Source organism: Capra hircus, chromosome 15 (assembly GCF_001704415.2).
Source record: "Capra hircus breed San Clemente chromosome 15, ASM170441v1, whole genome shotgun sequence".
Taxonomy (NCBI): Eukaryota; Metazoa; Chordata; class Mammalia; order Artiodactyla; family Bovidae; genus Capra; species Capra hircus.
In genome coordinates, this window is record NC_030822.1 from 16,394,490 (window position 1) to 16,418,500 (window position 24,011).

General features: G+C 47.2%; 1 protein-coding gene across 3 annotated transcripts in view; it reads right to left on the bottom strand.

Moving 5' to 3' along the window:
* LDLRAD3 (low density lipoprotein receptor class A domain containing 3) overlaps positions 1-24,011 on the bottom strand; it is a 269,530-nt gene that overhangs the window by 174,384 nt on the left and 71,135 nt on the right. For all 3 annotated transcript variants that reach the window (XM_018059235.1, XM_018059234.1, XM_018059236.1), the window contains exon 2: positions 14,724-14,870. In XM_018059235.1, coding sequence (XP_017914724.1) covers positions 14,724-14,870 — 147 coding nt within the window. The remainder of the gene's footprint in view (positions 1-14,723; positions 14,871-24,011) is intronic.

The window sequence follows — 24,011 nt, forward strand, 5'->3', positions numbered from 1 at the left end:
AGGAGACCCGGGTTCTATCTCTGGGTCAGGAAGATCTCCCGGAGGAGGGAACGGCTATCCACTCCAGTGTTCTTGCCTGAAGAATTCCACGGACAGAGGAGCCTGGTAGGCTACAGTCCACGGGGTCGCAAAGAGTCGGACATGACTGAGCAACTTTCATTTCCCCCATCTTCGGCTGCCATGCAGCACACATCTCGAAACAGGGCCTTGCGGGGTCTCTGGGTTCTGTCTTCTGAAAATGCTCTCTGTGACTAATGTGCTGCCACCCTGAATATTCCCAGTATCTCTGAAATAGAACAGCCCACCCTTCTTGGTTTAGAGAACCGGTTAGAAAGTAGACACTAGCAAGCATCTTCCAGCCCTTCTTTGATGACTGAAGGAGCTCCAGGGAACCTGGATCAAAAATTCTCTGGCAATCCTGGAGACTCTCCCTTTCAGGGCACATGCATGGCTGAGGAAGGCAGATGATGGGAAAGTGTATTTTATTAAGTGCCTGCTGGGTTGAGAAGATCCCCTGGAGAAGGAAATGGCAACCCACTCCAGTACTCTTGCCTGGAAAATTCCACAGACTGAGGAGCCTGGTGGGCTACAGTCCATGCGGTCGCAAAGAGTCGAACACGACTGAGCGACTTCACTTTCACTATGCACCAGACATCAGCACTCGAATGTCTGACTCTCATACCCCTCCCCCTTTCGAGACCTGCTCCCATTTTACAGATGGAGAAACTAAGGCTCCAGAAGCAAAATAACTAGCCAGGGCCAGAGCTGGGATCTAAGCCAGAAATGTGACTCCACACTGACAATAAGAGCACAGCTAGTTTACTGAGCACTTATTTCATACCAGCAGCAGTTTAAAGACTTTTCAAGTTCATTTAATCCTCCTAAAAATGCCATGGGATTTGAGGAAACGGAGGCTGAGCACCTTGCCCAGGGCCCACTGCCCACACGTGACAAAGCCAGGATTCAACCGAGGCCCTGTGGCCCCAAAGCCAGGCCCCTCCCACTCCGCACTGCTCCAAGCACAGCAAGCACCCCAAGGAAACACATACACGTGGTATGTTTATCTGTTTGGAAATGTCAGCACCTTTGGTTGAAACACCATATGCTAACAAGCCAGAGAAAATGAATTCAATTTCATTGAGTCTAAGACACCACCAATTATAAGGCATGCCATAATTTACATACAACTGGGAAAGAAAGAGTACTCTGCCGATGAAACCAGGACACATGTTTTCTTACTCCACTGATTATAAAAGGTGTCTCACATTCAGAGACCTGAAAATGTAAAAAGATGTGTGTCTTAGGATTAAAGAAGCACCGATGAACTTCCAGTGAGCAAGATGGTGAAATGAACCACAGACCATAGACGCAGAGAGGAAACAAGGTTCTCTGAGCGCAGAGTACCCTAACACTAAATCTAATTTTCCAAGAAAACCTGATAACCCCAATTTTTATGTGCAAGCTTCTCATTTAGAAACATTGGCAACTAACTCCTGTTTTTCACATCCTTGTACAGGGACAGAAGGGCTGCCTACAGTCCAGTCTGTCTGGGAGCGCTCCCAGCTTTCTCCCAGGTGGACTGGAAGACAGAGAGCTCCAGGCATCAGTTTAGTTACAGCACCTCCCACCCCAGTGGCTTTTAAAGGCACAGGACTTTCACAGGCTGCCATACACACTACCTAGAGTTCAGAGTAATTTTTTTTTTTTTAATCGTGGAAGTAGCCAAGTAAAGATATTTCACATAAGGAAGACTAATTCTATAATTGACTCAAAAAATATTTACTTTCTCATATAAAGCACTCTCCCAGGCTTTCCCCCTACTCCTGTTCTATTGACACTCCCGGTCCTGTTTCATGTGAGCATGTGTTTTTCGATCACTCACTTGTGTCTGACTCTTTGCAGCCCCATGGATTGAAGCCTGACAGGTTCCTCTGTCCATGGGATTTTTCAAGCGAGAATACCAGAGTGGGTTGCCATTTCCTTTTCCAGGGGATCTTCCCAACCCAGGGATCAAACCTGTGTTTCCTACATCGGCATGTGGGGTCTTTACTACTGAGCCACCTGAGAAGCCCTCCTGTTCCATGACCACCGAATACAGAGGGAAGAGTAAAACAATAACATCAAATGACCCCAAGGGGATGCAATGAAAACTCATCCAGCACACAGCACACAGGGGGCTGAGTGCTCAGGCCTGGTCCTGCGGGCGCTAGCCACTGCACACTCGGCCTTGTCAACACGTACCTGGTATGGTATGTGACTAATGTTCCAGAATTCCAGAATGGAACCTTATTTGGAAAAAGAGTCTGTGCAGTATATATAATCAAGTTAAGATGACGTCACTCTGGACGAGGGGTGACCCCAAGCCAACTATGGGTGGACTTTTTAAGCAAAGGGAAATTTGGTCACAAAACACACGTGCACAGGGCAAACAACCACACGATGTTTCATCCACATCCCGTGCAGATCAAAGGTGCCAAGGGATTTAGTGTTGCAACAAGGAAGGACCTGCCCCTAGAACCTCCCAAGAGAACACAGCCCTGCGGACATCTTGATTCTGGACACTCAGCTTCCCGACCTGGGAGAGAATACATTTCTGTTCTTTCAGGTCATGGGTTTGTGATATTTCGTTTGAGTCGCCCCAGGCAACTGAAATATCCAGGGAGTTTTGGAGCACTTTCGTATGTCTCCACCTACTGTAAAATTGCTGGCTTCTTCAAACAGCAGCCAGGGCCCTTTTAGAAACGTTAGCATATGGTCAATTCGTGTTAAGGTCAAGTGTAGCCTGACAAGCGGGAAGCTGTCCCTAAGTAGCTGACTGGCCAGCTGGGAATTTATACCGCCATCCCAACATCTGGAGAGCACGCCTGGCATCGGGCACAAAGCGCACGTCCGGACGGGGAGGGAGGGCCTGGAAGGATGTGACCTCTAGGAGTCCTAGACCTTGGTGGCTGCAGGGAGGCTGTGCGGGTTTCAGGCCAACGGGAGTGAAGGCAGAGACTTCAGAAAGCTGTTGAAGTGGAGCCACAAAATGCCGTCATCAAAATCCACTTAGGTATTTAATTGTGCGGCACTCGGGCAGAGCTGGGAACACTCTGGCGGGTGGGGGCCAAGTGCAGGGCCGTGAAGACACGAGTTCCCAGCTGAACGCAAGAGAGCTCCATCCGGTCCCTCTCCCTGTGACCCAGTGAGCCTGCCCAGCCCACCTCAGGTCCTTAAAGATTTGGTTCCTTCTCTTGTACCGGGGCTTCCTTGTCTGGTTTGCCCCCTGGAGCACAAAGCTAGAGAGAATTTCTAGAAAGAGCTGATGACTGCGTGTTTAAGACTCTCTGGAGGCAGAGTCTTGAAGGGGTTTCCACGGCTCCTAAGCGAAGGCGGGAAGAGACGGGGTGGGCAGCTCTGGGGGAGAGGGGCAAGGGATGGGCTGGATGTTTAACACGGCAGGGCCAGGAATGTCACTGCAGACTTGGGCTTGAGGATCGTGTCACTGGCACTCATGAGGGAATAATGTCCATTAGCACTTACTGAACATGTTACCAGGGCCCAGAACCCCAGCTCCGAGCCTCACGTACGTTAGCTCATTTAAGAGTGACAGCAACGCCCTGAGGTCAGCTGTGCTGATCGCCACTCTGTTTCTAACTTGGATTATGGCCTGGACACACCGTCTATTAAACGTTTTAACTATCACCCCTGGGTTATTATCCACATTATACAGATGAGGAAATTGCTATAGCGGAAGGTAAGTCAGTGGCCAGAGCCTCCAAGGCCATAAACGGAGGCCAAACACTAGTGTGTGTGTGTGTGTGTGTGTGTGTGTGTGTGTGTGCTCAGTCGTCTGACTCTGTGATCCCATGTGTGTGTGTGTGTGTGTGTGTGTGTGTGTGTGTGTGTGTGTGTGTGCTCAGTCGTCTGACTCTGTGATCCCATTGACTATAGCTGCCAGGCTCCTCTGTCCATGGAATTTCCCAGGCAAGAATACTGGAGTGGGTTGCCATTTCCTCTTCTAGGGGATCTTCCCAATCTAGGGCTGGAACCCACATCTCCAGGATCTCCTGCATTGGCAGGCAGATTCTTTACCACTGAGCCATCCGGGAAGCCCTGGCCTCCAAAGCCCCTCCTTTTAACCATAGCATTTACGGCCTCACGTTTGAGAGGAAAGAAGCCAAGTGAAGTGGCAGCCATGCCTGAAACGATCTGAGATGTTTCTACACGAACACACAAACAAACAAAAACAACTAAGTTAGAAAAAGGGCAACATTAACACACACGGGTCCTGGATTCCTTCTGTGCCATGAGTGCTGGAGAGGAACTTGAGTTTTCATTCTGAAGCATTTCAGGGACAGAGAATTAACCACAGCACTATTCTCTAGACTCCCGCTTTCTGAAGATCGAGGTCTTCAGAAGGCTTTTGAAATTCAGCATTTAACAATGGCTTGCCAGCTATACGACCTGGAGGAAAAAGGGTTACCTCGATTGTGTGACAAGGTGGTGAGTCGCAGCAGAAAGAAGAGTGAGGCTCTCAGAGAGGCCGAGGCAAGTCGCAGGGGGGCTGACACCAGTAGGCCCACACCTACTGGGCTGGGCAGGCCCCCAGCAGCCCAAATGGCTTGACTTGTCCCTGGGAAGGATGGTATTAGATGCCTCGGGCTGCAACAACAGAGTACTACACACTGGGGGGCTCTGAGCAACGGAAATTTATCCTCTCACATTTCTGGAGGCCAGAAGCCCACAGTCAAGGTGTCAGCAGGGCCACGCTCCCGCTGAGACTCATGGTGGACCCTCTCCCCGCCTCCTCTCAGCTCCTGGGGGCAGCTGTCAATTCTCCACGTTCCTTCTCTTGCAGCCACACCACTCCCATCTCTGCCTGTGCTGTCACGTGGCCTTCTTCCCTCATATCCTCACGGCACTTCTCACAAGGACATCAGTCACATTGGATTAAAAGCCCACCAGACTCCAGTGTGACCTTATCTTAACTAATTACACCCCCATCATCCCAATTTCATATAAGGTCACGTTTGGAGGTTCTGGGGGTGAGGACTACGACATGTCTTTGGCAGGAACATAATTGAACCTATAATAGTAAGATCTTTACTTTCACATTGTTTAAAAAAAAAAACAGAAGCAGGATGTCTGTGAATGTCATCCCGTTACACAGCTGTAGGACAGCTGCCACTCACTATGTAACACTTTTTTAAAAAAAACAAGAGATGGGTAGATGGCTGGGTTAGTTTGCAAGGAGTGTCATAACAAAGGACAAGCGCTTGGTGGCTCTGACAACAGACACGTGTTGTCTCCCAGCTCGGGAGGCCATGAGTTACACCCTAGTGTCGGGAGGGCTGGTTCCTTCTGATGGCTGTGAGGAAGGCTGTTTGGGGCCTCTCTCCTTGGCTTATAAACAGCCACCCTCTCTCTCTGTCTTCCCATCGTCTTCCCTCTATATGGATCTTGGTATTCAAACTCCACCTTTTTATAAGGGCATATTGGATATGGCCCACTCTCAGAGAAGGCAATGGCACCCCCCTCCAGTGCTCTTGCCTGGAAAATCCCATGGCCGGAGGAGCCTGGTGGGCTGCAGTCCATGGGGTCGCCAAGAGTTGGGCACGACTGAGCGACTTTTTATAATTATAATTATATATAATGACCTCAGTTTAACCTGATTACCTTTATAAAGGTCTTATGTCCAAATAAGGTCGTGTTCGTTTTGCTTCTTCATGCTATTTAAATTTTTTTAATATATTTTTTCTTAAAAATTTATTTATAATTTTTGGCTGCACTGGGTCTTCGTTGCTGTGCATGGGCTTTGTGGGGGCTGCTCTGGCTGTGGCGCACAGGCTTCTCATCGCGGTGGCTTCTCTTGTTGACGAGTTCGGGCAGTAGTTGCGGCTCGAGGACTCTAGAGAGTGGGTGCAGAGGCTTAGCTGCTCCACCTCATGTGGGATCTTAGTTCCCTGATCAGGTATCAGATTGGCGTCCCCTGTACTGGAGGTAGACTCTTAAACACTGGACCACCAGGGAAGTCCCTTTTTAATACATTTTTTAATTGACGTATAGTTGATGTACAGTATTATGTTACAGGTGTACAATACAGCAATTCACAATTTCTAAAGGTTATACTCCATTTATAGTTATTAGAAAATATTGGTGGTATTCCACATGTTGTACAATATATCCTTGTTGCTTATTTTGTACCTAATCATTTGTACATTTTAACCCCCCCACCCTTATATTACCTTCTCCCACCCCCACTCCCAGAGAAGGAAATGGCAACCCACTCCAGTATTCTTGCCTAGAGAATCCTGTGGACAGAGGAGCCTGGTCTATGGGGTCGCACAGAGTCGGACACGACTGAAGCAGCTTAGCATGCATGCACGCATTGGAGAAGGAAATGGCAACCCACTCCAGTGTTCTTGCCTGGAGAACCCCAGGGATAGCGGAGGCTGGTGGGCTGCCGTCTACGGGGTCGCACAGAGTCAGACACGACTGCAGCCACTCAGCAGCAGCAGAAGCAGCACCACCAGCTCACTGGTAACCACTAGCTTTTTCTGTGAGTCTGCTTCTTTTTTGCTATATTCACTAGTTCGTTGTATTTTTTTAGAGTCCACATATTAGTGATATCATAGAGTATTTATCTTTCTCTTAGTTCACATAGCATAATGCGCTCCAAGTCCATCCATGTTGCTGAAAATGGCAACATTTGGTTCTTTTTTCTGGCCAGGTCACGTTGTGAGGCACTGGGGTTATAGGACTTCAGCACATGAACTTGGTGGTGGGGATGGGGACACAACTGGACCACAGCGGTGTTGTGCCGGCTGTGTTCTCTACACGGCTGAAGGGGAGGACTAGACCCCACTACAGCTGCACCTCCCCAGGCACTGCTGGGCTACCTCCCAGGTCACAGCATGTCACCACCCCCTTCTCCAGGAAAAGACAGAGCAGGCTGAGAGATGAAGAAGCGAGCTGTACCCATCCCACGGAAACTGCCTCATTTCCCGGGACATTCTGCATGGACCCAAGCAGGAGGAGCCCTGGTAAAGCAGCTGAATTACTGCTGGTTTGGCAAGAATGACTCAGAATCCAGATTTTTCCCTCTCATCTCCGCTTGCCCTGGATCACCAGGTTTAACAGAAAACATTATATGTGGCACCACCTAGAGTCAGATGATGAGAAAGACCTGAAAATGAAAGGAAGAATTTCTGACTGGGCTTTCCTCCCTTTTGACATTTCTTGGTGATCATTATTTCAAACTTGCCTTCTCAACCCCTTCTCCTAGGTTTCTGCCATCACACCCGACCAAGTAAAAGTCATGCTCAAGAAACGGTTGGGAACACTACAAGCAAAGAAAACTCAAATTCCATTTTTGGACCTACTTTTCTAAATCTCTGGATTTGGAGTTTCATTAAAATTTTATCATTTGACAAGATTCTTGAATTTATCCCCATCCCCATCCCCATCCCTGCTAACACACACACACACACACACACACACACACACACACACACACACACACACAGGGCCTGAGATTTTAAAAGTCTGCACATGCCTCAAAGATAGTGATCAATATAATTTTTCAAAAAAGCAAATGAACCACCTTGTGACCCGGATCTTAAGATCTCTCCCCTACTTGGTTAGAACACAGAGAAATGGCAGCTGCCCTCCAGCACAAAGCTGGCGGGAGATCTGAAGGCTCTTGGTTTCAAGTCACATGTATGTTCTCGAAATTTGGACTTCTGCTTTATTATTATGGCAAGGGGCAGTAATAAAGTAGTTTCTTCTTTCAGAGATTCACAGACTAATTGCCATTTTAGAAATCATTTACAAGCATACCTCGCCTTATTGCATTTCACTTTATTGCCCCTTGCAGATACTGAGGTTTTGTTTTGTTTTGTTTTTCACAAATTGAAGGTTTGTGGCAACCCTGTGTCAAGCCATTTTCCCAACCACGTTGGTTTACTTTGTGTCTCTTTGTCACGTGTCGGGGGTGACATTTTCATTATTATTGTGTTTACTATGTTGATCTGTTATCAGTGATCCTCGATGTTACTACTGTCACTGTTTTGGGGCTTCGGGAACCATGCCCAGGTAAGATGGCAAACTCAATTGATAAATGTGTGTGTTCTGACTGTTCCACAGACCAACTGGCCTTTCCCCCATCTCTCTCCCTCACCCTCAGGCTCCCTATTCCCTGAAACACAATATTAAAATTAGGTTAAATAGTAACCTTATAATGACCTTGAAGTGTCCAAGTGAAAGGGAGAGTCACTAATCTCTCACTTTAAACAAAAACCTAGAACTGATGATTATACTCAGTGAGGAAGGAACTCGGTCTTTCAACAAAGACCAAAAGCTAGGCCTCTAGTGCTGAACAGTTAGCCAAACTATGGAAAAGTTCTTGAAGGAAATTAAAAGTGCTGCTCCAGTGAACACACAAATGATAAAAGAGCAAAACAGCTTTATTGCTGATATGCAGAAAGTTGTAGCGAACTGGACAGAAGACCCAACCAGCCACAACATTCCCTTAAGCCAAAGCCCAATCCAGAGTCCAGTCCTAACTCTCCTCAATTCCACGAAGGCTGAGAGAGGCGAGGAAGCTGCAGAAGAAGAGTCTGAAGCCAGGAGAGGCTAGTTCATGAGGCTTAAGGAAAGAAGCTCTCTCCATAACAGAAGTGCAAGGTGAAACAGTAAGTACTGATGTAGTAGCTCCAGGAAGTTATCCAGAAGATCCAGTTCAGATAATGAATAAAGGTGACTATAAAATTTCAATATAGACAAAACAACCATTTATAAGAAGAGGCCATCTAGGACTTTTCATAGCTGCAGAGGAGAAGTCAATGCCTGGCTTCAAAGCTTCACAGACAGGTTAACTCTCTTGTTAGAGGTCTAAAGAGCTGATGACTTTACGTTTACCATTTGCCATTAAAAATTCTAGGGCCCTTAAGAACAATGCTAAATCTACTCTATCTGCACTCTATCAATGAAACAACAAAGCCTGGATGACAGCACATTTGTTGACAACTTTGTTTACTAAATATTTTAAAACAACTGTTGAGACCTACTGCTCAGAAATAAAGATTCCTTGCAAAACATTACTGCTCACTGACAACACGTGTGGTGAGTCAACAGCTCTGATGGAGATGAACAACGAGGTCTATGTTGTTTTCATGCCCGCTAACATCCAATCTGCAGCCCGCGGATCAAGGAGTCATTTCGACTTTCGAGTCTTGTTCTTTAAGAAATACATTTCATAAGGCTAAAACTGCCCAAGACAGTGATTCTTCTGATGGATCTGGGATAAGTAAATTGAAAAACGTCTGGAAGGATTCACCTGTCTAGATTCCATTAAGAGTGTTTGTGATTCATGGGAAAAGGTCAACATATCAACATTAACAGGAGTTTGGAAGAAGTTGATTCCAGCTCTCACGGATGACCTTAAGGGGGTCAAGACTTCAGTGGAGGAAGTAAATGCAGATGTGGTGGATGTATCAAGGGATCTAGAAATTAGAAGCAGAGCCTGAAGATGTGACTGAACTGCTGCAGATCTTATGATAAAACTGTAATGGGAAAGGAGTTGCTTCTTATGGATGAGCAAAGAAAGTGGTCTCTTGAGATGGAATCTATACTTGGGGAAGATGCTGTGAAGATTGTTGAATGACGACAAAGGCCTTAGGACATTACGTAAACTTAGTTGATAAGAAGCAGCAGTAGGGTTTGATAGGATTGACTCCACTTTTAAAAGAAGTTCTATACATCAAATGCTAGCAACAGCATTGCCACTACAGAGAAACTGCCCATGAAAAAGTCAATCAATGCAGCAAACTTCACTGTTTCTTATTTTAAGAAATTGCCAAAACCATCTCAACCTTCAGCAATCACAACTCCAATCAGTCAGCAGCCATCAACAACCAAGGGAAGATGCTTCACCAGCAAAAAGATTACAACTCGCTGAAGGCTCAGATGATGGTTAGTAGTTTAAAGCAATTTTAATTTTTTAATTAAAATATGTACATTATTTTTAGACATAATTCTATTGCATACTTAATAGACTACTGCTGCTGCCGCCGTTCAGTTGCTCCATTGTGTTTGATTCTTTGCGACCCTATAGACTGCAGCCCACTAGGCTCCTCTTTCCATGGGATTTTCCTGGCAAGAATCCTAGAGTGTGTTTCCATTTCCTCCTCCAGGAGATCTTCCTGACCCAGGGATCGAACCTGTGTCTCTTGAGTCTCCCGCATTGCAGGTGGATTCCTTACCACTGAGGCACCGGGGAAGCCTACAGGATAGTATGAACCCAACTTTCATACGTACTGGGAAACTAAAAAATTTGTGTGACTCGCTTTACTGAGATGGTCTAGAAGTGAAACCACACCATCTCCAAGGTATGCCTGTCCACAGGAAGACATTACTGATGTTTCTTAAGTTTCTTGAAAAGTAGATCAGTAGTGATACCATACAGTAGAATCCTGTTCAGCAGAATAACATGGATCCATGTACAAAAGACTGAATGAACCCACTGGTGCTCTCTGATAGAGAAAGGTTACAAGGACCTACTCTTGGGAACAGCCGTCGAGTTCTGCATCATCTCTCTATGGGTCAGTCTGCTCAACTGGAGATAACAACAGTGCCTTTCTCATCAGGCTTTGGACAATCCATGTTAATATAAGGTAAAGTGCCCGGCTAGTGCAGCCCAGAGGAAGCTCAAGAAACGGCATGCCATTGCTCTTGTCATAACCAGGGCTTTCATGGAACTTTATGTTTTTTTAAAACATACCCTTTTATTCCAAGGAAAAGTTATCTGGATAAAACAGTCATTTAGGGCATTCCACTAACTAAGAACAGAAGTACACTCAGCCTATCCCCAAATGAGCCTCTACTCTCAAAACTCTTTAGGTGGAAAATTCAATGACTCAACCTAGTTGGAAATTTATTCTAGCCCATTAATATTTCAGAAGGTCAGAAATACAACCGGTAAACAGGGGAACGGGAAAACAATCAACCACTTAAGATAATTTTAAAAAGTGAAAATATGTAACTGTTTTCAACTATATTAAACGAACCAGAAAAGCTATTTTTTTTTTAAGATATTTCCCAAAGCTGCCAAGACTAAAATAAAGCCAGAAGTCACACATGTTGCCAGTGAGAGAACAAGCTGGTGCAAACCGTTAGCAGGACAAGCGGGCAGTCTGATCAAGAGTTAGAAAAACCTCCCGTCCTTTCACCTAATCATTGCATTTCTGAGAATCAAGCTGAAGAAAATTTCTCAAAATAGGGGGAAAGTCATATAAACCCTCATTTCACAACCATGAACACTATCTCTAAGTGAAAAACTGCAAACAATGCGAATGCCAAATAATAGGTAAATAACGGACATGACTGAGCGACTGAACTGAACTGAACTGAAACTACATTATACCAAATGAATGGACTGTTTAAGCATTTAAAGTGATAGAGAATTACACGTAAAAACATAGAAAAATGTTAAAATGTTACCTGGGAAAAAATTAAAATATAAAATTGTATACCTCTGGTGATTACAACTGAGAAAAGCCTAAACGCAAACTTGTAAGATGCTAATAGTGATCTATGAAAGAGGACAGACTATGCGGGATGCTATTTTTTCTCCTTCCCCATTCCCCCAATTTTTATTATTACCTTTAAATGAAAAAGTTTCTTCCTGTCTCACAAAAATCTTTCCTCTGCTGTGGACACAGCATTAACTGCTCTCTGCCTTGTAACCCTCCAGTACACACTTCTCCGGGCCCTTCTCTCACCCTTTGGAAAGGGCAAGGCTACTCCCTGACGAAGTGTATTCTCTTCTAAATGCCAAAGCTATTTCACAGGGCATTAGAGGCAATCCCGTCTCCCCAGTGAGAACACCAGCTGACCTCATTCTCCTGGTAAGTACCAGGTTGTTCCAAAGAATCAGAGATTGAACCCTGTAACTTCTAAGCAAGACACAGAAGAAGGTGACATGGATTCTCAATCAACCACTCTTAGGGAGCCCCTGAAAGGATGGATCAAATGGTACCTACCCTGGAGACCTCGGCCCAGACCATCCCGGCTCTGGCTGAAACCATTCTATATTTCTGTCCTCCGCGTATGCATAAGTTCCTTAATGGATCCTAAACAGTTTGATCAGCAGAAGTAAAAAAGCAAAAGAGACTTAAACATCCGACAACAGGGAAATTATTACAGAGTATCTACTGGATGGAAGGGTAGGTAACCCACAAAACAACAATTACATGTGCTACATGTGTAGGAATGTGCCAAAGTTCTCTAAAATAAAGTGTAGGAAAAGCAAGTCACCCAATCACATGCCCCATGACAACAACCATACCCTGTGCAGACTGACCAGCAACTCTCAAAGTTTACAAGTCACTGACTATATCCAGGCACGGCACTGTGTGCTTCACAGCCATTAAAAAGTAACAACATGCCACTTGGAAGGCTGATTACTCTCATTCTGAGAGGAGGGAATTGAGGTAGCAGAAGGATTAAGGAATTCTCATTTAATCCTCCCAGTGACTAACTTTTAGATCATTCTGGTAGCTTTCCTAAAATCACACAGCATGGTAGGGAGAGGGGTGGGGAGGAGGGTTGGGGTTTGGACAAAGACCTTCTCCAGGTCTTACACCCTCAGGTCCTGGACTGGAAGGGAATACACAAGGAATCCGAACTGCAAGGAGAATTTGTTTTAGAAAAGGCACTTCTTTTCCTTCCCTCTGTTGTCTAAACTTTCCAGCGGTCTTCTGTTTTTATACTTTAAAGACAAAGGAAAAAAGAGGGGCAATGGAGGAAAGGTTTTGGGAATGCCTGTGTTTATGTGTGTGTTTTTTTAAATTATGTTTTGATCAAAAGACTAAATAAATGCCAATAAAGTCTCTGCTGCACTTGGGGGTGAAGGGTAGGAAACAAGGAGAAAAAAAATAATGGAGAATAGCCAAGGCGAGCCTGTTCCAAACCAAACCAAACCTCGCCAAGCAGCTGCCCACACCATCTTCTCTCTTTTCTAATTTCTCTTTTCACCAGCTCTTCCCGTTTATGCATGAATTCTGAAATCATGGAACTGGATTGGCAGAGGACGGAGAATGTCACAGAGAACATTAAGATCACACAGCTGCAACTGACAAAGCTGGGAATCAAACTTAGGTCTCAACTCTTGATCCTGCATCCTGTCACAGACTTGTCCTGGTCTGAATATTCCTAGTTCAGCTAAACACAATCTGTATTTATGGGAGCTCAAATACACACTGTATTCCAAAAACGATCATTCACATTCTGAATGTTTAATAATGCTCGAAATTGGACAGATTATAAGGTTCACACATACTGTCTCATTTGAACCTCAAATTACAAACATTCAATTTCCAGCAGTTTTGAAGCCAGGCTAGAAACAGAAAAGGCTGAAACAGGCTTCATACTTTTTTTTTTTTAATATAACTCTGTAAAAATAAAAATGCATTATGTAGAGTGGTCTATTCAGAAGAAATCACTTGCAACAAACAAGATGAAATACCGCTCACGAAAAAACATACTCTCAGCCACCCCCTCCCAAAATTCCTCTGAAGAGTCGGGGGAGGCATCAGAGACCCAAGGAGACCTCTGAGGGGCCAGTCTCAGAGGGGGCACGTCACGAGGGAGAGGGAGCCTGGCCTCGGAGGGGGCCTCAAACCCAGCACTACTTCCTGTACGTCAACAGGCTGAGCCTCAAATCCTGGTAACAGCTATGTGAAAAGTTCAGATAATCATCATTTCCTCAGCTGGCTTCCAGAAAGACAGCAGATTCAGAGCCAGAACACAGAGTTCTCCTGTGCGAGAGGCCCTGTGGCCCGATGCCCAAAGCCCAGGAAACAGCCAAGGGCCAACGTCCAGCTGTGTGGTCCCCGGGCACCGGACAAGCCGGGGCCTCTGCACTGGCCCCAGTGTGCTTCCTGCCAGCCAGCGTGCCACGGCCCAGCTCACTCTGCAGCACCCAGCTTTGGCAATGAAGAGAAATAAGGCTCTACGACCAGGGAGAAGGATCCCACCACTCTCTGGGGGCCCCTCAACTCACACCCCCAGGGCCTTCTTTCTCGGAGATGACCACCGACCCAAATCTCGTGCAGATTTGGGGAACAAAATGGGTAAGAGGCTGAAGAAGGGAGACGGATGGGGAGGACAAGAAAAGACCCTGGTCCCGGTGGTGCCCATCTGAAAATGCTGCCCCGGGTGTCGGCAGAGAAAAGGGCATTTGGAAGCAGATTACCATAAAGTCAGTACCAACTCCAGGGCAGATACCTGAGGTGATGCTGCAGTGCATCTAATCATCAAGAATGCTGCACGATGTGGAAGACATGCAAGGTGGTTTCCAGCCTGGGCCCCAGGGTCAGGCAGCCCTGGATTCAAATCCAGGTCGGCTGCTTGCTGGTGAGGAGACACCTAAACTGCTCAACCTCTGGGAGTCTCAGCATCCCATGAGTGAGGGAAAGGTGGTGAGAGGACCCCAGGGCAGGGGTGAGGAGAGCCTGATGAAAGGGTTCCCTGCTCCCCCAAAGCTGTGGCTCCCACCACACCAAGACCTCTGCTTCTGCACTGACCACGCTGCTCTGCGAGTGAGTTACAGGTGGAGCAGGCAGGACCGCCGGCCAGAGGCCCGAGCCCCGCGGCTGGCAGCACACAGGCTGGGGGGCGCTCCCCACTGACACCCCGGGACGGCCCCCGCCCGCACCCCAGCAAAGGGCAGGCCCACTCACGGCACTCCCTCTCGTCACTCTTGTCGAAGCAGTCGGGCAGCCCGTCGCACTGCCAGGCACCGGGGATGCACCGCCCGTTGCTGCACATGAAGTTGCCTGGAATGTTGCACTCGTTGGTAAAGTTGTTCCCGGGGAGCAGCTGGCTCTCTGTGGGAGGAAAGGGACAGGGCGGTGAGACGTCATGGCCAAGGTGCCAAGGGCCCGGGCCCCCACAACTCTTCCTCCACACGGGCAGTGCATGTGGCACTTCCAGTGGGTGACGCTGCCTCTCTGGGCCTCAGTTTCCTCATCTGTGAAATGGGCATATGATCTGCCCCACCCCCGGGGATTCTGTGAGGCCTACATGAGAAAAGCCCTTCACTGGTGCTGAGCACACAACAGACGCTCACAGACTTCTTGCTTTGTCGAAGACTGGTCACGAAACGCACACATTTGTCTTCTGGTCATTGGCGGAGGCTAAAAAGAAAGTTTTCCAAGACAGAAGTGAACGAGGGACTCTCAGCGCCTCCAACAATGGGAACTGCAGGCTCCTTCCAGGTCTCAGACTCTGCAGCCCTATGATCACAGAATCCCTGAACTCCAGCCAAGTCGACAGGAATACTGGGAGATAATTTTACTATAGGAAATAGGAGCCCCAGCCCACAAAACCAACCTGCCTGGGGTCACACGGGGAGGAAAGGTCAGGCTGAAACTTGAGTGCAGGCCTTCTAGCCCCATAAGAGTACCAAGTCCCTGGAAGGCTTGCCAAGAGTTCCCAGAGATTTAGCACCAAGCCTCAAGGTTGAGACTCAACTCCACTGAACACAGTCATAGAATGGCAGGTCCCTCATCCCACAGTGCCAACTCTTGAGCTGGAAAGCAAACAGGGAAGGTCAAGGAGAGCTGAATTCATCCACCTACGGACCCTGAAGGCCAACTGTCAAGGGAGCCAGGAACTGATCAATCGGAGCCATCTGAGCCACTGTGATCAAAGTCTGAAAGATCATGAGCCATTGGAAATAAAACAGTCTTAGGGGAAAAGGAGTTGTTAAAAAACAAAACAAAAAACGGACCAGTCTTTCCAGGACTCCCTCCTGAATCTATAACAGGCATTTATTGAAACTTTATGACCGTATTCATCCACTAGGTAGGTGCTAAAGATGCAGAGATGAAAGCTAGGCTCCATCCTCCAGGCTGGAAAGGCACAAGGGAATACTAACAATTTTAGTACTAAGTAGCCCCGTATTAAGAGAAGTCCAGACTCTTGTGGAGCAGTGGGAGGAGAGAGGGCCCACGAGGCTCTTCCACAGGCTCTCATGCCAGCCCCCTGACCACACACCTTCTTTCATGCCTGCATCCTTGACCTGATTTCTACCTGGAATGCCCTTCAACCCATGGGGTCTCCCGAGAAATCCCAACACACCTGTTAGCATAGAACTTCTTTGTTACTCTACCTCGGAAGTGTTCCCTAACTTCCTCAAGGAGAAATGGGCAGTCACCCTGTTGTGTGGCTATGGTACTACTGGGGTAATACTGAAAACACTTTACAACTGGAGCAAGCGGGCAGCAAATCGGAAAAGATACAGCCGTAGGCAAGGGGTACCACACCCGCCCAGGTGCCACAGATAGTCCTCAGAGACCACCTGCTCCGCTGCACTGAATTAACAACGTACAGGAACACCCTACTGAAAACGAGCTTTTGTAATTCACCAAAGAATTCTAGAAGAGCAGCTATAGGGAGGGGCCTCATCCTGCCTTAAGAGCCTGCACTGGGCTCCTAAAAACCTTCCTTGTCCCCTTCTCACTCAGCCACCCACTACGAGGGCCAGGCACCAAGTCCTGCACGCCGGTCTCCACTGCCACAGCCACGACATCAGCCCAACCACCACACCCTCTCACCAGGACCCCTGTCACAAGTGACCCCTGCCTCCCCTCAAGCCCATCTCTGTGGCCAGGGGGACCTTTCCAAAGAGCAAATCGATCGTGATACTTCTCGACTTTAAAAAGCCATTGAAGGGTTTCCTCAAAGTTCTTAAGATAAAGTCAAAATTCAAGGCATTAGAGAGAGGTCATAGGACAGAGGTGGCATTTGCAGGGTCCGCTGGCAGACGCAGAAATGGAGCACAAGGGCCCCTCACGCCCACAGGAAGATGGCAGAGATCAGAGTACACAGGCTCAGCCCAGGGCACAGACAGTACGGAATGAGAAACCACACGGCTCTGATGGTCTGGAACTGAGAAAGTACTGTGCCCCCTCTTTCCCCCTTCTACACCCAAACCAGATATCACTAATCATGGGGTTCTGTCCACTGAGCCCACCCTCCATATCAAAACCCCTCTCAAGACTGGGCTTGCGAAAGCTACCACCAGCCCTGAGATGGTCGCGAAACCAGCTGCCCATCTCCAGACAGAGGCACGAGATGCCGGAGCGGGGCTCCTAGGAGACAAGCCTAGAAGGACAGCCAGGTGCTGGATCCCCTCCAGAGACTTGATGCGTAACACTCAAGACCTATGCATCCAGCTGTTTCCTAATAACTGCTCTGGGCTCCCCCCAACACACACACCCCACAAACAGGGAACTCTTCAGGGCTTAGAACGTAGCTGCAATTCTGTTTTGTTTGGAAATCACTTAGACACTTCCTAGAGCAGAGCTAGCTTCTTGAAGGCAAGCCCCTTGGAAGAGTCACTGGGACTGTGAAATCTTGTTCTGATAAACAGATTTCCAGGGCCAGAAAAATTGGCCAGATTAGATTTCAAAGTGCTTGCCCTGAGAATCCAGAGCCTGGAGGCACGGGGACTTGATAACGAGAGGGTGGAATACAGACTAAATACCACGTAGGTTAGACACAGGTGGTCTTGCAGCCACAGGGCTCCCAGAGCTTTACTGGCAGGACCTCGGATCTCGTGCCCCAGTGTATGACAATGCCAAGGAACCATTCTTGTGCAAATCTCAGCAACTCCATCACGCGCGCAAGGGCCGCAGAGCCTTGTGCTTTAGAAGTGACACGACCAACAAACACAAAAGGAAAGGGACAAGCCAAGGCCGAGAGAGGTTGAATCATGCTGACTCTGTCTTCAAAAATCTCCTACAAATCACTACGGTTGCCAGAGGGGAGGATGCGGGAAAGGGATAGTTAGGGAGTTTGGGATAGACAGGTCCACACTGCTATATTTAAAATGAAAAACCAACAAGGACCTTACTGTACAGCACAGGGAACTCTACTCACTGTTATGTGGCAGCCTGGATGGGAGGGGAGTTTGGGGGAGAATGGACACATGTATATGTATGGCTGAGTCCCTTTGCTGTCCACCTGAAACCATCACGACATTGTTAATCAGTTATGTTACAAAGTTGTGTCTGACTCTTTTGCGGCCCCAGGGGACTGTACAGCTTGCCAGGCTCCTCTGTCTATGGGATTTCCCGTGCAAGAAAACTGGAGTGGGTTGCCATTTCTTTCTCCAGGCTAATCGGCTATACCCCATTACAAAATAAAAAGTTAAAAAAAAAAATTTTCCTCAAACCCATCCAATGTGCCTCACTAAACTGGCACCATCCAATCCAAGCCACCGAGACCCAGGTGCTTTACACCAGTGCTTCTCAACAGGGGGCACTTTTGCCCCTCAGGGGACAGATGGCAGTGTCTGGAGACATTGTTGGTTGTGGCTTCTATTGAGGCCAGGAATGCACCCCCGTAATACACAGGGCAGCCCCTCACAACAGAGAACCACCTGGCCTGAAATGGCAGAAGAGAGCTGATTTGAGAAGTCCTGGCTTAAACCAACCCTTTCACTTCTCACTTCCCCCACCCCAGGTCTTTCTCCTCACAGCAGATGTTGCTGATGGCTCTTCTGTGCCCTTGTAATAAATCTAAAACTCTTGCCAGGGTTTATGAGACCTGGTGCCCGCCCCACCTCCCCACTCCAACCTCTACAACCTCATTCCATCTCCTCCATCACAAATGTCCTCCCTGCAGTGGTCCTCTGCTCATGCTGTCCACGGACCTCGATTCTTCCACACACCTTGCATCTGTGTTACGGGTTGAATGTGTGCCCCCAGAATTCACATGCTGAGGTCTTCACCCCTGTATCTCAGAATGTGACTGTGTTGGGAGGCAGGGACTTTAAAAGGGTGATTTAGCTAAAATGCTGGGAAAGACTGAAGGCAAAAGGAGAAGGGGGCGGCAGAGGATGAGATGGTTAGATAACATCACTGACTCAGCGGACATGAATTCGAGTAAACCCTGGGAGATAGTGGATGAAGAGGAGCCTGGGGTGCTGCAGTCCATGGGGTCACAGAGTCAGACACGACTTAGCGACTGAAAAACAAAAATGAAGTTAAAATGAGGCCGTTTGCGTGGGCCCTAATCCCATCGGTCTGGTGTCCTTACAAAAAGGGATGAGGACACAGACACACACAGGGAGGGTCATGTGAAAACTCTGGAAGAAGACAGCTGTCTACAAGCCAAGGAGATAGGCCTCAAAAGAAACCAACTCTGCACACTTTGATCTCAGACTTCTGGACTCCAGAGTCACGAGTAAAGAAATGTCTGGTGTTGAAGCTGCTCACCATGTTTCCTTGTCGCAGCAGCCCTGGCAAATGGCTACATCTGGCTAATCTCATTCGTCCTCCACTTTATATCCCTGACTCTCAGATCCCTTCACCGACACCCCGTCTAAAGCCGGTCCCCCTGTTTCCAGCTCTGGGAGTGTTCCATGTTCTCCTTCATCCTGATGTGTGCTCCCCAATGCATCTGGACTATCTCCCCACCAGACTGCACAACCCCAAAGGGCACTGCTTTGTTTTGCTCTGAGTCCTGGGCATCTGACATTTAGTAGGTTCTCAACAAATATCTGTGGTTATTCTCAGAAGAAAACCAAATGTCTAGTTACTGATTTATCCCCCATCCCTCACACTGTACCTTGGAAAGTTTCATCTACCCTCTGCCTCGTCCCCCTAGAAGGTGAGTGGGATCTGTACATACATAAAAATAAGGGACATGGGGGTGTCTGGATGAGTATAAGTAAATTACTACCCTGCCGGCTTTAAAAGAGGTTAGAAATCTTTTGAGCCCGACAGCAGGACTTTCTAGTGGCTGAAATATTTATCCCATCTCAGTGTCTTGGGACACATTTAGAATCCAAAAAAGATAAGCATTAGCACGAAGTTGGCTAGCTGGGGTTTTTCCTTCTCCTTTTTCTTTTTTCATTAAGCTGAAAAATGAAAAAGAGTTGCCCATTTTCACTGCAGCAGCACATCACTTACTTAAAATAACTACACCATCTGCACCAAGTACAACAACAACAAAAAAAACACACCCAAGTCCTCCCCCACTGGGAAAAAAGGAAAGAAGAAGCTGCTGCTGCTGTTTCTTCCAAAATTTTTGGCACCCACAAATTTTTATTTGATGAGGGGGTGCTGCAAAAACTCAAGACAGCTGCTGCCTTCTGTGCCTTCTGGAACAGGCAGTGAGCAATGCTGACTTTTTCCGCTGAGAAACGGGAATTCGCTTGCACCGGTTGGAGCCCTCCACATGCTCCTCCCTCCCTCTGTTGATCTTCCCCCTGTAAGGTCACTCCTTATCGTGATGTCATACAGACTTGGCATCTGCAAACTATCAACAGGCCCTGCTTTCAGATTTCTGTCTAATCACCTTCGCTTTTAGCCTTTGATTCCTGACCATCAGGTCTGCAGGCTCCGTGAAGAAAAAAAACAAGACATATACATGTATATGTACAGACACACATACAACTTAGTGTTCCCATCTGCTGATCTCAACTAGACTTTCCCCTAAAACCTCCCTGGACACACCAGGGAATGAACACACCTCTTCCCATTCCCTGGTGCCAATACGCATCATGTTACGAGGCCACTGAAGACAACCATCTGCTTTCCCTTTGACTTGCTCTTTCAAATACACGTGAACATCTCATGCACGGGCACACGTAAAGCACCAAGCGAGCAGGTCCACCATGATTAGTTTCTCAGCAGCCCTGAAAAATCCCTGCAGGTCCTTTCGACTCGTGGTGGCACTGGTGTCAGATGGAACCAGACACACCTGCCTTGAGCACTTCCCAGAGCCATTTGGTTCTCATCAAACCAACTGCTTCCTGCTAGAGCTGTCTGGGGAGCATCCTAGCTGTCAGCAGAGTGGGAGGATTCACACATGGATGTTCGAGCCTGGTGTGAGGATGAGCCTCTGCCTCCACGTGCAGGAGCTGGACCAGGTCTCCAGCTGTGTCAAAACTCTGCACAGCAACCTGCCCGCCTTGAGCGCTCATTCTAAGAACCCCAATCTCTGCATATCCGCTTGTTAAAGAAGATACGGCCCAGGGACATAGGGAGAAGTTATAAAATGACTCATGGATTCAGCCCAGGGATGACACCCTTAGCATTCAAAGATCTCATTTTTACACAGATTCCATGGGGCTTCCCTTGTGGCTCAGACTGTAAAGAATCTGCCTGCAATGCAGGACACCTGGGTTTGATCCCTGGGTTGGGAAGATCCCCTGAAGAGGAGAATGGCAACCCATTCCAGTATTCTTGCCTGGAGAATCCCAAGGATAGAGGAGCCTGGGAGGCTACAGTCCACTGGATCGCAAAGAGTCGGACACAACTGAGCAACTAACACTTTCACTTTAATATTTACACATACAGCATATTATATTTACACTGACCCTGAAAGAAGATGGGGTGTAAATTTCCCACAGGAATGATTTATGGATGGAGTGAGTCACCTGGACAGTGAGCAAGCTGAGCTGTCTGCCCAGCATCTGTGCTTCACTCTACATTCCCATTTGCCTCTCTAGTGCAAGGCAGAGCAGCAGCCACTGCAAAGTGACAAATCCTTGTTTCCTTCTTAAAATGAGTGAGCAAAGAAAGCCAATGGCTAGCATTAATGAGGCAAGCGAAGAGAAAAGCAAAGAGGTCTAAGAAAAGGACAGCTCTTCACCAGGAAATAGCTGTATAAATTATTTTCATACTGTATTTATAGCCTCATTAAGGGCCCGAAGCTGTTACTTACATTTTTTAGTTATGCTTCATTGCGTTTCATGAGGAAAATTATATCCCAGCGGCATTAACATTGTGGGGATTTGCAGAGCTGGCAGGATGCGGCCCTTGTGAGGCCCAAGGTCCATGACTCAGGGGCTGGACAGCAACACTGAGGTATGCTGTTCCTTGGGTGGGTTGATTCTCAAAGGTGAGTTCTGAGCACCGCCCCCATCCTGGTCCCCAAACCTCGCATGCTCCCTTTAACGGCCCTTAAGAAGTTGGTTATTGACTTCTCACGCTGGAAAATCTAACATCTACTGACATTAGCACCTGGCGAAAGTCTAACATCTGTTCTCTTTCTTGGTCTTCACAGTAGTCCTCTGAAATAGGCTTCACACCCATTCTGCAAACCAGAAATCAGACTGAAGATCACAGTACAGGGATCTGCCAATGTTTTGGGTCAGACAGTAAATATTTTAGGCTGTGCAGCACAGAAGGCCAAATTAAAGATATTACACCAGTACTTATAGAAGAGGAGGGAGAGAAAACAGTATTTTACACAACTTTTAGTGATGCAATTCAAAATACTGACATAACAATCAAGAGCAATTTTTCGGTAGCTCAAGTCTACTTATGAAGAGAACAGGATTCTTCTGGTGGGGAGAAAGGGACAGGTGGCTGAAGTTCAAAGTTGGTATCCCCTAACATTAAAAGCTACTGCAAATGTTTAATTTTTCTCAACCACTTTAAAAGGGTAAAAACCATTCTGAGTTTGGGCACGAGGGTGGACTGGCTTTCGCCCCTGGGCCATAGTTTGCATACTCCTAAGCAAGAAAGTAGGTCTGCCTAAAATATCAAAATGGAAGAGGCACTCAATCCAAAGGGCCTTCCTCTCTATGTCATCACACCTCCCACACTCTAAAACAATTCCTTCGGTTTAGTGGCTGCCCTCACCCCACCACAAAGGCAGCCATCTCTGCTGCCCTACGTCCCCAGCAAGTGCCAGGCACCTGGCAGACATGCAGGAAATGCTTGTTGACTGCATGAGTGATGACTCCTAAGGACACTTCCAGTTCTGACATGTTCAGCTTCTGTGAATTTATCTAAACCCTACCTGAACCTATTTACGTGTGTTCAGTTGTGTCCAACTTTTTGCAACCCCATGGACTTCAGCCTGCCAGGTTTCTCTGTCCATGGAATTTTCCAGGCAAAAATGCTGGAGCGGGTTGCCATTTCCTACTCCAAGGGATCTTCCCGACCCAAGGATCAAAGCCGCGTCTCTTGTGTCTTCTGCATTGGCAGGCAGATTCTTAACCGCTGCCCCACTTGGGAAACCCGAATCTATTTATACTTCTGTGCAGAAAGCAATGGGTAATGAGATTGGTTCTGTAAAACATTCCTGAGCTCCCATGAGGGAAGACGAGAAACAAAGAAGTTTTCTGGATGAACTTCTATAGGCATTTGCTCCTTTTTCACACACACTGGGTCCTCACCAAGGGTGACCTGCACAGCAGGCCCAAGTGAGAACCTAGCCCCATATGCCTTCTGTCTTTTCAGCTTCAATTGACAGCAGCAGCAGGAAGTAAAAATCAGGCAGTGAAGATAAACCGAAGGACAAGAGAAGGGACAACTTTATAACCAATTCATCAGGCTTGAAGATAAGCCAGGCTTCAGAGAGGACCAATCAATCCTGCACTTCAGCACCTCTCAGAAACAGCCAAAGGGTCAAGAAGAGGGGAATTCATCTCCAACTCCAAGGTCAGCACAGCCCCATCTAGCCCAGGACAGGTGCAGCCATGCCTACAGTCCTTAGAAACCATTGCGCAGCCTGTACTCTGCTCTGCACAGACGCAGCAAGGCAAGCATGGAAAGTCCCAAAGCAAACCAAGAAACAAGGCCAGAAAAGCAAAATGAGCTTCATTTAGGTCCCAAAGCATACCCTGATGAGCACAGGGTAAGCAAGGATTTCTAAAAGAAGAATCAAAAAAGCACAAGGCATTGTAAGTGATAAATATGACTGCATTAAAGTGGAAAACATCTGGTTATTAAGAGATGTTACAAAAGAAGTTAAAAGATAAGCAACTAACTGGAAATGGTATCTCCCATATGTATAACCCACAAAGATCCATATTCAGGATTTTCTTATAAGACTATATATGGAAACATAGACCACCCAACAGAAAACTGGTCAGAGCATAGAAATGAACAGTTGTGTTCCCAGATGAGAAAACTCAAATAGCTGCTTCAGACAAACTCAAACTCACTTGTTATCAAAGCATGATAAATGAAACAAAGGAGTTCTCTTTCACACTCACCAGA